At 38.7% G+C, this 12381-nt stretch overlaps 1 protein-coding gene across 25 annotated transcripts in view; it reads right to left on the bottom strand.

The window, feature by feature from the left end:
* Positions 1-12381, bottom strand: part of MYCBP2 (MYC binding protein 2) — a 189899-nt gene that overhangs the window by 19752 nt on the left and 157766 nt on the right. For 22 of the 25 annotated variants that reach the window (XM_075590941.1, XM_075590948.1, XM_075590953.1 and 19 more), the window contains 9 exons: positions 11421-11588; positions 8541-8698; positions 7241-7440; positions 6638-6787; positions 5922-6082; positions 3075-3231; positions 2078-2302; positions 1552-1617; positions 470-709 (listed from right to left, as the gene is read on the bottom strand). In XM_075590941.1, coding sequence (XP_075447056.1) covers positions 470-709; positions 1552-1617; positions 2078-2302; positions 3075-3231; positions 5922-6082; positions 6638-6787; positions 7241-7440; positions 8541-8698; positions 11421-11588 — 1525 coding nt within the window. The remainder of the gene's footprint in view (positions 1-469; positions 710-1551; positions 1618-2077; positions 2303-3074; positions 3232-5921; positions 6083-6637; positions 6788-7240; positions 7441-8540; positions 8699-11420; positions 11589-12381) is intronic. The other 3 variants (XM_075590942.1, XM_075590951.1, XM_075590965.1) reach the window with 1 other exon arrangement.

Below are 12381 nucleotides of genomic sequence, written 5' to 3'. Positions count from 1 at the left end.
ATTCTAAGGTGGTTGATAGGATAAGGCATTGGTTAAAGGCTAGCTGACAGCTGTGGTAAGGTAAATGGCGTACATTCACAGGAGATTAAAGTGACCAGTGGCATACCCCAGGATCTGTACTGGGACCAGTGCTCTCGCATATATTTTTTTCCAGTGACATTACAAATGGTATTTAAGGGAAAGAACACCTTTTTGCAGATGACACTGGGTTGAGCTACAAAAATCCATAAAAGGCAAAATACAGGAATAATAGCATTATTATGACAACCATTAACACAGCAAGGGAACCAATAAATGCTTGGGACAGAGAAATATAAAAGTGGAGGATCAAATCGGGTCTGAAGTTTTACAATAGAAAGGAAAATGTGAAGCCCAAGTGGGCCCACATGGTTCTAAACAGTGGTCAAATTCTCTTTTTCAGTGTGTTCATTTGAGGCGATGTATATATATTTCGGTACAAAGCACAAACCTGTGACGTTATTAATCTAAACACACGCAGAGTCTCCGATTCACAGTTCCTTTGCTGAGACACACTGGCAGATATCTGCCCAGTTATTTTAATGGTCTCTCCATCTTTCCAACCGAGTATTTTCACTTGTCGCACTCTCAGTGTGTTCTCTGGGCCCTTCAGCTCAATCTTTATGATATGATTATCCACGCCAGGCAGCTCACTTGTGACCCATCCAATGTGTCGGGAATCCAAGTCAACCTAGAACACAGTAACAGTCACCATCACAATGGTCATGTTCACGGACAACTTTGTTGACGTATGAATAGAACTTTGCATTCTACTCCTAAAAACAGTTTGCCCTGATGATGGCAATCAGAATCAATGGGCTACACCAGCCAAGTCACTTTTCAACTTTCTAAAATGACAGAGGTAGCAATTGAATCGCAAGGTAAATTGCTTGTTGCATCAAGTAAATGCATGGGTTACACTACCCTGCGCTTAAAAATGCAGACAGCTGCTGAAATAAACAGGTTTTTTTATTCTAAATTTTAATGGGCACAATAAATGAAATCATTGAGTACAGGACTAATTACTATTTTTGTTTGATTAATTTGGTGGGGAGAATCGTCTCAGTTTCAATGAATAAATCATGCTTATGGATGCTCGTCTGGCCAGAGCAATGCACGGATATGTAATGGTTTATTTTCATGCTCCCGAGTTTAATCATTATGACTACCAATAGCAAAAACAACACAAGTCTAAACACAACAAAAAAAATATTCACCTGCACTTTTTTTTTTTTTTTTTTTTTTTTAAGGAATTGACAGTGATTATTAATTTATATTAAAAAATAAATTTTGCACTCAGGAAAAAGGAAACTGTAAATAAAATAAACAAACTTAATACCAAACAAAATGGGACATTACATTTATTGTATATAAAAAATTAAATTGGGAGGAAATGTTGGTCTAAACTGAACCTAGAGAAGAAAACATCCAAAACAACATACTAGGTCTTCGTCCACAATTAGTAAATTAAAAAAATTGTATGCAATTATTTTTTTTCCAATCAAGTTACCATTGGGAAGTATGTTCAGTTACCTGTTTAATTCTACACAGATCTTCCACAGTCTTTCCACTCAGAAACGTCATTGAGGTTACTTTGTTCTACAACAGATAATGATTTGAGTATTAATAGGTGCACATTCAGGTTTGAGAGATTTAATGTGAATTTGCACCTCATATGGTGATATCTGGAGAGTCAAAACTTATACTGGAACTGAAATACGAAAATCCTTTAGGCATACAGCACCTTCTCGATCACCTTTAATGTTTAATCACGTGTAGTATTTCTAGTAGTTTTGTTATTTTGTGTCCAAAAGTCAACTGTAATACTGACTAGTGGAAATAAATACCATGGATCGTACACACAATTAGCAAGGTCTCTCAGGATGCTGCAATAATCCTGAGGTTATGATGTAGGCCCGGGTTAGAGGAGTTCTTAGAAAACATGGTTTTTAAGGGCTGATAATTGTGGCTCCATTGTTTTGTATTATAATCAAATTGCTCTTGCAGCTAGATTGTTATTTAGTTAAGATTCCTCTGAGAAAATGAGAACTATATTTACCCCTAAATCGCGAGAGTTATCCACGTGGACCGATACATAGCGAGCGTTTATGCCTTTTACACAATTTATTGTGATGCTCTTTGTTTTATTCTTATCTTCGTCGCCCGACTCCCAAAATGTTTCTGTAGATCCATCTGTCAGACTTCCAATCATGGCTGGTCTGCTTGAGGTCTTAATGTCCACAATGCTGGTCATGTCTTTTAGGCTGGTCACCATGCACAGCTCCTATGAGGGGAAAACAAACAAAAAAAGCTTGTCAATCCCCCCGTAAAAAATGAAAAAGTCATATACTGTACAAATTTAGGTCTTTTTAGTATGGGCAAAGCAGTGAAAAATGTACAATTCTGCGTGAGGTTCTAAAGCGTTAGGCCAGTGGTCTCAAACAGGTAAGCGTTTATGGATATTCCTGCTTCAGCACAGGTGGCTCAATCTGAGCCACTGACTGAGCCATCTACACTGAAGCAGGCATATCCATAAAACTTGGCCTGTTGGTGGCACTTGTGGCAAACAAGTGTGGGTATCAGAAATCCAGATTTACACATATTTTGGTGCAGTCTGCATGATTAAGCTACACAGTCAAGATACAGTATTTACTTTGAATACATTAAGAGGCTTTCAGACCATTGTAATTCTTTGCATTGCATAGCAATTTGCACTTACTGTTTTAAACCCTTGACTGAAAATATGAAAGCGCATATATTTACAACAGTGTTGTACAGACATCTCCTCAAATAATCCCAAACCCAACAGATTTTATAAATGACCAATTAATAAACATGAGATTGCACTCACGTTCCATCTTGAATTATGACCCACCATGTTAAAGAAACGGTCATAGCTCAAGATCTACACGTTTTACAGATTGTTTTTGGTTATATGCATGACAAAATACCTGCAGATTGGGCTGCAATTAAAATAAATAAATAAATAAAATCGGTCACTTCCAAAACTGCCCTGACGGATGGTATCTGAAACGTGCAGTTAATGCAAGACTTGCCTGATTTATAGCTTCAAAGCCAGACTGCACACTAATGTTGAAACTCTCCTCACTGTCTCCATCGTCTGACTTGGAGAGGATGTTGTTGATGTGATGAAATACATTGCTCTGATGTAGGAACTGGTGGTCAGACTGCTTGAATTTGAGACTCCAACACCTACAAAAAAAAAGAAATACAGTCAAACGGGTCTTTACAGAGACCACGGAACAATTTTGGAACACAATGCCACATAGAGAAAGATTTTGATTTTATATAACATTATTAACTTGAATATAATTTAACAGATGTTATAGAACATTTATATTTAAATTGTGTCGACTTCCAATCAATGTTTTGATGGCTATTATAAACGATATAATGCAAATTTGGTGTCCATTGTATTACCCACGTCTGTCTGTGTAAAGAATGACATAAGCATAAGGCAAAAACCCTTTAATTCCCACACGGTTACTGTGGTAAAGGTTCTATTTGCAGGTAGCCATAAAAGGGGCAAATTAAATAAGGACACTATGGCACGAAGCCTCTAAGCCCAACCTATGTAAAACTGCATTTTGCTTACATTCCTGAATGAATATGGTAAGGTAAGTATACAGACAGACACTAAGGGCAAATAAGACTATGGTCAGCACACTAATATTATATACATATACCTATTTGGCCATACTTTTTCATTTGTATACCCCAAAGTATTTGGGTTCATTGTATATTTTCTGCCTTCCCCATCCTTGCTGGGATGCAGCATCCACTGTATTAGCATTAAAGTAATTGTCTCACATTACTAGACTATACCACATTCACTAAGCCATATGCTTAATATCTGTACATGTAGTCACAGGCTCAATATTGCAAACGTACAGGCATTCACCTGAAGACTGTAAATTAAACAGAATGTCATTTAATAATAAAGCAAAACTGGAAAGGGATTCACAGTTCTGATTTTCTAAAATCCTACTGAACCTTTTTTTTTTAAGAATGTTTTTCTAAAAGTTATTTCATATAAATTAATATATTCCTCCAATACAATACATAACTAAAGCGTGCAAACATTTTACAGTTATACTGTTATAAAAACAAACTTTATTTTTTTTTAATATTGGTGTATAATCATAAAGCCTAATAGAAGTTTTTATCATTAATTAACAACATTGCTTAATGTTTATCAAAATGTATGCTATAGGTTTAAATGTATGAGCAAATTGATATGCAATTCAGAAGCAATAATCATTTAAAAATTGGTGTTCAGAATGAAAATTAAGGTGGACTAATTATTTCTTCTATGCAGATAAAAGAACAGTAGCAGTCTTGCCTTAATAAGGAAGTGAGCATGAGCTACATTCAAGAAAACAGACATACAACTGAAGTGGAAACACAAAGACAATGCTTTGGAAGACCAGCGCCAATGACCTCTAAAGATAATGCTCAAATGCCCCACAGGCTAATTGCAGCACTGATAAGGTTACAATGATTTCATGCCATATCAAAACAAACCCGCATTTGTAAAAGCACCCTTAGTGAGTAGGTTCACTGATCACACACTTCTTTAACCCAGGCTGTGTAATAAAGCAGTCATAAGCTTATAGTGTTCAAAGTTAAGGATAAGAAGTAAAAACTGACACCGTTCTCATTTGCATGTCATTACCCAGAATCCCTGGCTTCAGTGGAGCCACTGTATGCTAAGAGAAAATGGGGAAAGACAGGTTGCAGACCTTTATTTATAAAAATCTTTTACCAGGAAGTAATACATTGAGAGTTACCACTCGTTTTCAAGTATGTCCTGGGCATTGAGTTAAGATGACAAATTGTACATAGTTACAAATACATAGTTACGTGAGTGAACAGGGTATACATTATATACAAGACATCGCATGCACAGTTAGAGATAATATATATTTTAGGCGTATGTAACAGTTACAGACCAGATTAAAATGTGGGACAGCTTAAGTTTTGAAGAACTTAGACTGGTGGTGGCTACTAGAGACTCTGGGTAGATTGTTCCAGTTTTGGGGTGCAGGGTAAGAGGAGCGGCCAGATACTTTGCTGAACATTGGGACCATGAACAGTCTTTTGGAGTCAGATCTCAGATGAAAAGTGCTGCATGTGGTAGGGGTGAGGAGCTAGTTCAGATAGATATGTAGCTTGCCCAGAAAGTATTTGAAGGCAAGACAGGAAAGGTGAACTTTGCGCCTAGACTCGAGTGTTGACCAATCTAGTTCTTTGAGCATTTCGCACTGATGTGTGTTGTAGTTGCATTGGAGAACAAAACGACAAATTGAATTGCAGAGGGTGTCAAGTTTGCCAAGAGGGTTTGGGGTGCCGAGCCGTATACTATGTCCCCATAGTCGATAATTGGAATTAGCATCTGCTGTGCGATACACTTTCTGACCAGCAGACTTAAGGAAGATTTGTTCCTATGAAGTACGCCTAGTTCGGCATAGGTTTTGGATGTCATGGTATCAATGTGCATCACAAATGTTAAGTGGGAGTCAAACCATATGCCCAAGTATTTAAAACTAGTAACAGGAGTTAGGGTGGTGTTAGCGTTGGTTCTGATCTGAAGCTCAGTCATTGGAAGCTTTATAAATTTATCCTTGGTCCCAAATACCATTGTTACAGTCTTGTCAGTGTTTAAAAACAGTTTGTTTTGGGAAATCCAATTTTCAAGTCTCAAACCTGTCCGAGACATGCAAATGTACCCACTCACAAGTGGTATTTTTATTTGTTAAAAGCATCTACTAATTCTAGTCATGCCTATTCGCACTAATTTAGTAAAAGAAAATGGGTAGAATGCAGTCACAATTTTTTTTTTTGGTCTGACTTTGCCAAACCATGGTGTTATCTGGCCTTACCTCAATGCCATCTGCTGTAGTGAACTGCCCCCAGGAAGTGACATCATGAGATCCGAGATGGTCTGGAGCAGACGATGGAAAGTGTCAGGCAAGGGATGTGCTGCTTCTCCTGCAATCACTATGTCTGACAGTGGGTGTTCACAAACTCTCGTATCTTTCTCCTGAAGCACAAAATAATATTTTATTAACCAATAAAGAGAAACAAAGCTATAAACACCGTTATACTTTCATGGGAAAAGTGTAGCAGTGGAGCAGAAAATCTAATGCTTTTAATCGTGCAGTGTTTAGCTTAAGACTACTGTCCCTAAATAAGCACTCACACAGCATTATTTCCATACTATTAACGACAAGCAGCAGAAAGTGTTTTCTGATCATCAAGTCAGAACGTGATTTTGCCATTTGTGTTTTTTTTTTATTATTAAACGCATTTGACCGTTTCTCATTGGCAATGTTTACTCTTCTAGCCATAAGAAAACTTCAGATAACGGCATCAACCATTTCAGGGTGCCAGGGAGGCATCCTTGAATTCTTCCACGCAGTATTGCATGAATACAGTATGTGTATAGGTGCAGATACTTAGATTCCCCCCCCCCCCCTCTGTTTTATCAAGACAAACACCTGACAATGCAAAAGGAGATGTTATCTTGTTGGTCACGATCTCACCAATTGGAACAATGCACCGCCATTAACTACATGATGAGCTCATCACTACACACCTGCTCCGCATTCTCTTTGTTTGCTTTGTTTTCCTCATCCTCTTCCTCCTCAGGTTCCATAGGAGCAGGAGTCAGCGAGGCCACAAAATGCCACAGAAGGTCATGGAGAGAAGTCGTCTGAATGACATTACATAACAGCCAGTTGAAAGCCTAAAAAACAAATACACAGGCACCTTTAACAAAAGAAAAACTTTCACCCAAACAAAGGTCTGCATACTGTAAGACTTCTTACAGTACAAATTTCAAAATGCCTATTAGCGTATTTAAACAAATGGGGTCTTTATTTCTAAGCACGGGTAGTTTTGGTCTATGGAAAACATTCATTTACAATTGTATTGAAGTCAGTAGTTTCTATAAAATAAACTACTTTGTGTTCAAGAGGCTTGCCAGATTTGTTCAGAAGTGCATCCCAGTGTGCAGATAACGGCAAACCTTCAAAGGTAAATACAGTACATCAAAATGTTAATTGCCAGAAGGTGCAAATGGCTGAGGTCACATGACCCCCACAGAGCAATGGGACGCAATCTTCTGCAACCCATCTCGGGCATCTTGGGTATTTAAGGGATAACATAATTTTCAAATCCAAGAGACTTCTTTGTTTACCTCCATAGCAAAGACCCGACAAGCCGATTTCCTTAATGCCTGCTTCATGGCGATTTCTAGCCCTTCCAGATCATGGTGTTGGATGACAAATGCCAGGACAGGCCACTGAAAGTTCCTTTCGCCTTTCGACAGAGAACTGTGAGCAGAGATCAACCGTGATAGCTCCGGAGACGGGTGTCTCAGCAACGAGGACCCAACTTCTGTGGCACAATGACAAAAATATGACATGGATATAGATTAATAACACGCAAAGTGCCACATCTTATAATGCCCACATAAAGCGTACCTGCAACATACACATTTTTAAATCATTCTAATGTGCCGCAAACAAATTATTTATTCTCCAAAATAAATGATCGTGCTGCTCCCTACAGAGATACGGAGTAACTTTATACACTTCCAGCTCAGTGGTTTTTCCTATAGGGAAAAACCCCACTACAAATTGCAGCGCTCCTGCTTTTTTTGAACCCCCCAAATAAGTAGCCTGAAATGTTCTTCCTGATTTCTATAGTGCCATTAAGAGTGGCTAGCTGCTGTCAAAAGTTGCAATTGTTGGAGATGTTTTTATTCTCCAAGAGGAAGTAACTTTAGACATTTGGAATAAAGTAGCCACATTAAATATTTTTTTAGTAATTACTAGGAGGACCACTAATATGTCAAATATAGAACACCTTAGTTGCAGATGCTACAACTACATTGAAGACTATACATTGTATGATTGTGACATATCGTTTGGATAAAACAAAAAACAAAAAAAACCTTTTCTTTTTAGACTTTTACATTTTTTAATATTAAATGTCCTTTAACTCTTTAAAGGGCTTTGCCTTTATTATTGCAAATTTAGAACAACTGCAGAATTCTCTTTAAGCTTAAAGCAGTAATCCCACAAAAATAAATTAAAGAAAACATAATTGGGAGGGATCCCAAATTACCCAAAACTGTAATTGTCTGGGGAGCCAGGGAGTCAACACCGGTTCCCCAGATTATTTTTGGTACTGGCGTTTCCAAAGACGATTTCAACATGGCCACAACTACTGTATCATGCCAATATGAAGCCTCAACGTCATTGGTCGTCAGTTCCTATTGGCCGTGTGACATTTGGAAGCCTTATTGCATCCCCAGACAGGAGCACCGGCGCAAGTGAGTACACCGGCACTTATCAAGAACCGCCGGATCCCAATAACCGAAAATAGAACTGTTCCAATTATGTAAAATAATAAACGTAAAAAAATAGAAAACAATTCCCTTGTGGGATCGCCGACATCAGCTCCTAATATTCCTAAGTGCCCAAGCTTTTTACCAGTATCTCCGCTGTTGACTCTTCGCCTGGGAATGGCCTTCACTCGAGCTGGTAAGACAGAGTGCTGCTTGTCATATTCAGAGGCGACGACAGAGTAAGACCTTTGGAAGACTGTGCGCTTTGCGGAGTCTGTATCCGTTATAGGACTTGTCTCTAGACTGCAAAAGCAAGCAAACAAACACTTTCAATACTTCTCAAAAACACGAGTCTGTCCACAGACTTGAAAATGTTCCTCAGTCTTGCAACGGAGTAAAACCCTGGAGACCAAATGTAAAGTACGGCTCCCGATTCAGAAGATATCCATTTTTTTTTTTTAACCTTATCTACTCAATGCTTTATGGCTAACGGACACACAGAGACAGACAGACAGACAGACAGACAGACAGACAGACACACACACACGGAGACACGGAGACGGAGACACGGAGACGGACACACACGGAGACGGAGAAAGACACACACAGAGACGGAGACACACACGGAGACACACAGACACACACGGAGACTGAGACAGACATGCTCACGCACACGGAGACAGACATGCACACGCACACATGGACAGACACGGAGACTGAGATACATACTCGCACACGGAGACGGACACACACGGAGACGGAGAAAGACACACACACACACAGAGACGGAGACACACACGGAGACACACACGGAGACTGAGACAGACATGCTCACGCACACGGAGACAGACATGCACACGCACACGCACACACACACATGGACAGACACAGAGACTGAGATACATACTCGCACACACGGAGACAGACGCGCGCACACACACACACACACGGAGACGCACATACACACGGAGACGCACACACACGGAAACGGAAACACACACACACCTTCGTATACTTCGATCAAACCTCCAAACACTTCATTACAAATTATTCCTGTCAATTTTATCTACACACCTCTCCACAAATAATTAATTTCTTAACATAAAAAGGCAAGCTGTAAGTGAATAAGAATTGCGTTTGTATCTCACTCTCCACCAGTATTAGAGTACTGCCTTTGTTACTAATAGCAGAGGTGGCATTTTTGTCTACAATGAGAAGTTGAATTAAGGTGAAACAAACTGCAGACAGTTGCAGTACAATATGCCTTGTGCCTTTTCTGCCAGAAAACTCATCCGTGGCCTAGAGAGATCATTCTCTCATTCTCTCTTAATTAGAGCCAATTGGTTTATATGGCACAATAACACTAACAGCATTATTTGATTTTTATTAAAAAAAAAAAAAAATAAAATAAAAAATCTTTCTGCACCGTTTACCATGTCTAGGATTTATGTCTTCTCAATTACACTAATGGACACATCTATAGAATAGTTTACACAGATACATTTATCAATACAGGCATACCCCGGTTTAAGGACACTCACTTTAAGTACACTCGCGAGTAAGGACATATCGCCCAATAGGAAAACGGCAGCTCGCACATGCACCCCTTCAGCACGTCCTGGACAGCAATACCAGCTCCCTACCTGTACCGAAGCTGTGCGCAAGCGGGGAGACTATAGAGCCTGTTACACATGTTATTTACATCAGTTATGCACGTATAGCACTATTAAAGTACAGTACATTCATCGATAAGTGGGAAAAAATGTAGTGCTTCACTTTAAGTACATTTTCGCTTTACATACATGCTCTGGTCCCATTGTGTACGTTAATGCGGGGTATGCCTGTATAGAATAGTTCATTCACTTATTGGTTCACCTATTAAGTGTATTAGAGATTAGCGCACTTAACTTGTATATAGTCTAAGTATATGCCTATACCCTTAATAATAATAATAAAAAAATGGCGCGCCGAGCACATGCATTTTAAGTGAAACTTTTGTGTTTTGTCACAGAAATTGTATTTGTGATGGTGATGTTTTTAATTAAAAATCAAAACACAATCTGTGCCAAAACGCAGAGACGCGTGTTTTAGCTATTTGCACGTCTATATTTATTTATGTGTGCGTCCTGCTGCGCCGAGCGCAGGCGGCCTCGGCGCATACGCGTCAAGACTAGAGTATTTTTGTGTGCATGCGTGACGTCTCGTGCCTATTACTACCGCAATGTCACTTGCGTTACGGTTTTTCGTTACAACACAAGGATTTCTTCCCATGAAAACCCTGTAGGCGCCAGCAAAGACGTTTCACTTCAAAAATACACAAGTTATGCATAGGCCTAGATCTATACCTTTAAACTTAACCCCAATTTGTGTTTACGGTTGCCTAAAAATAAAACTGGGATAGTGACAGTCATTTTTACGTTTGTCAACCAGCTGCTTTGTGAGCGTTCTTGTTTCGACAAAGTTTTTGTTCGTTCAGTGTGAGAAAGTAAAACATATCAGATATGAATATAATCTTTAGGAGAATCCTTTTATTGAGGGGCAAATTAATATATGTTCTACGCGGACAAGAGGCGCCCATTCTTTGGTTACTGCGACTTTTGAAAAATAAATAAATAAATAATCTCTCAAAAGCTCTTTTACAACATGTACGTACAGCATGTGCACTAAAAACCTCTAACCCACAAGGCTGCTACAGGATCTAAAATATGATTCTCTCAATTCTCATATGCTTCTATACAAAAATGACATGACTGAATAAAGTTCATGTGACCCAGTATTCATACTGTACTCGAGGGGGAACATGGACAAATAGTTGAACTTGAGATAATGGGCATCACAGGAAATAGTGCTGAAAGATCTTCAGTGACAGACACTTGCAACTCATTTGGGGGGTATACCCACTACAGTGTAGCAGACAATATCTATCTCGTTAACTACTGATGAGGCTACCGCACATTAGTGAATCGATTCCCACTCTTTTTTGGAAGACCTAGAGATCGGACCAATGGGGAGAAACGGGAAATACCTTGGGGGCATAGATTTCATGTTATTCTCTGGTTCCTCAAAGACATTTGGACATGCATCTGGAGTAACAGATATGTACGGTGCAGGTACAGACGTTGAGCGCAGGTATCGCATTTCATCCTGGAAGAGGTTGTCATCCTGATAACCAACAAAGTTCTCTTGATGATGTCTGTGATATATAAAAGACAAAATTGTTATCAGTTGTAGGCCTCTCACAAGCTCTTTATTCGCTTAGTGATGCAGAATTGATCATGCATTATGTTGCCTCATGTCAGATGTTACATGTCAGATGTTACATGTTACACTGGATTCACACTAAACAGGAAACAATATGTAGCGTGCACCAACTAAAGCAATTTTCAAAAAATTTGTTATGAAGGAAAATCTATTCATCTTACATCCTGCATTTTTAGCTTAAAACTAATCTAAATTATGTCTAGTATCACTTTAAAACCCACATTTTGTACTGCATTAAATATTTTTGTTTTCAAATTTTAATTTAATAAGTATACAGCTCCATGGGGTGCTTTATTTAATCGTTTACAAGGAATCAGAAAATAAATACATTTTCTTTTTAATGTTGACAGGTTTTTGAAAGTAAAGGTGTGGGATTTACATACGCAACATTTTGTTTAGATATAATTACAAACCTTCAAATCATACTGCAGTAATATGGCTAGAAGTGCCAGACAATGTTTTTTCCTTTCTAGAGAAAGCTCTATAGCCTTATTAGTTCTAGAAAACTGCAGGTTTGCGATACCTTTTAGCAGAGCGACATTGATGTAATTATAATAAAGACAGTCGGTGTACTGCGCCTTCTAAAGAAAGCTTAAAGACATCTAAATCAGGCTTCAGAAAGCAGGGTACACTATGATTTTATCAATTAATACGGTGGTTCCCCAAGATATCCAACTCTTCCTTTCTGTAGATAAACAAATACTAGGAAAGCTTGTGACAATGAC

The sequence above is a fragment of the Ascaphus truei genome, chromosome 3 (genome assembly GCF_040206685.1).
Source record: "Ascaphus truei isolate aAscTru1 chromosome 3, aAscTru1.hap1, whole genome shotgun sequence".
In the NCBI taxonomy this organism is placed as follows: Eukaryota; Metazoa; Chordata; class Amphibia; order Anura; family Ascaphidae; genus Ascaphus; species Ascaphus truei.
Note: the sequence above shows the minus strand (reverse complement) of the source record. Positions and strands in the feature narration are given on the sequence as shown.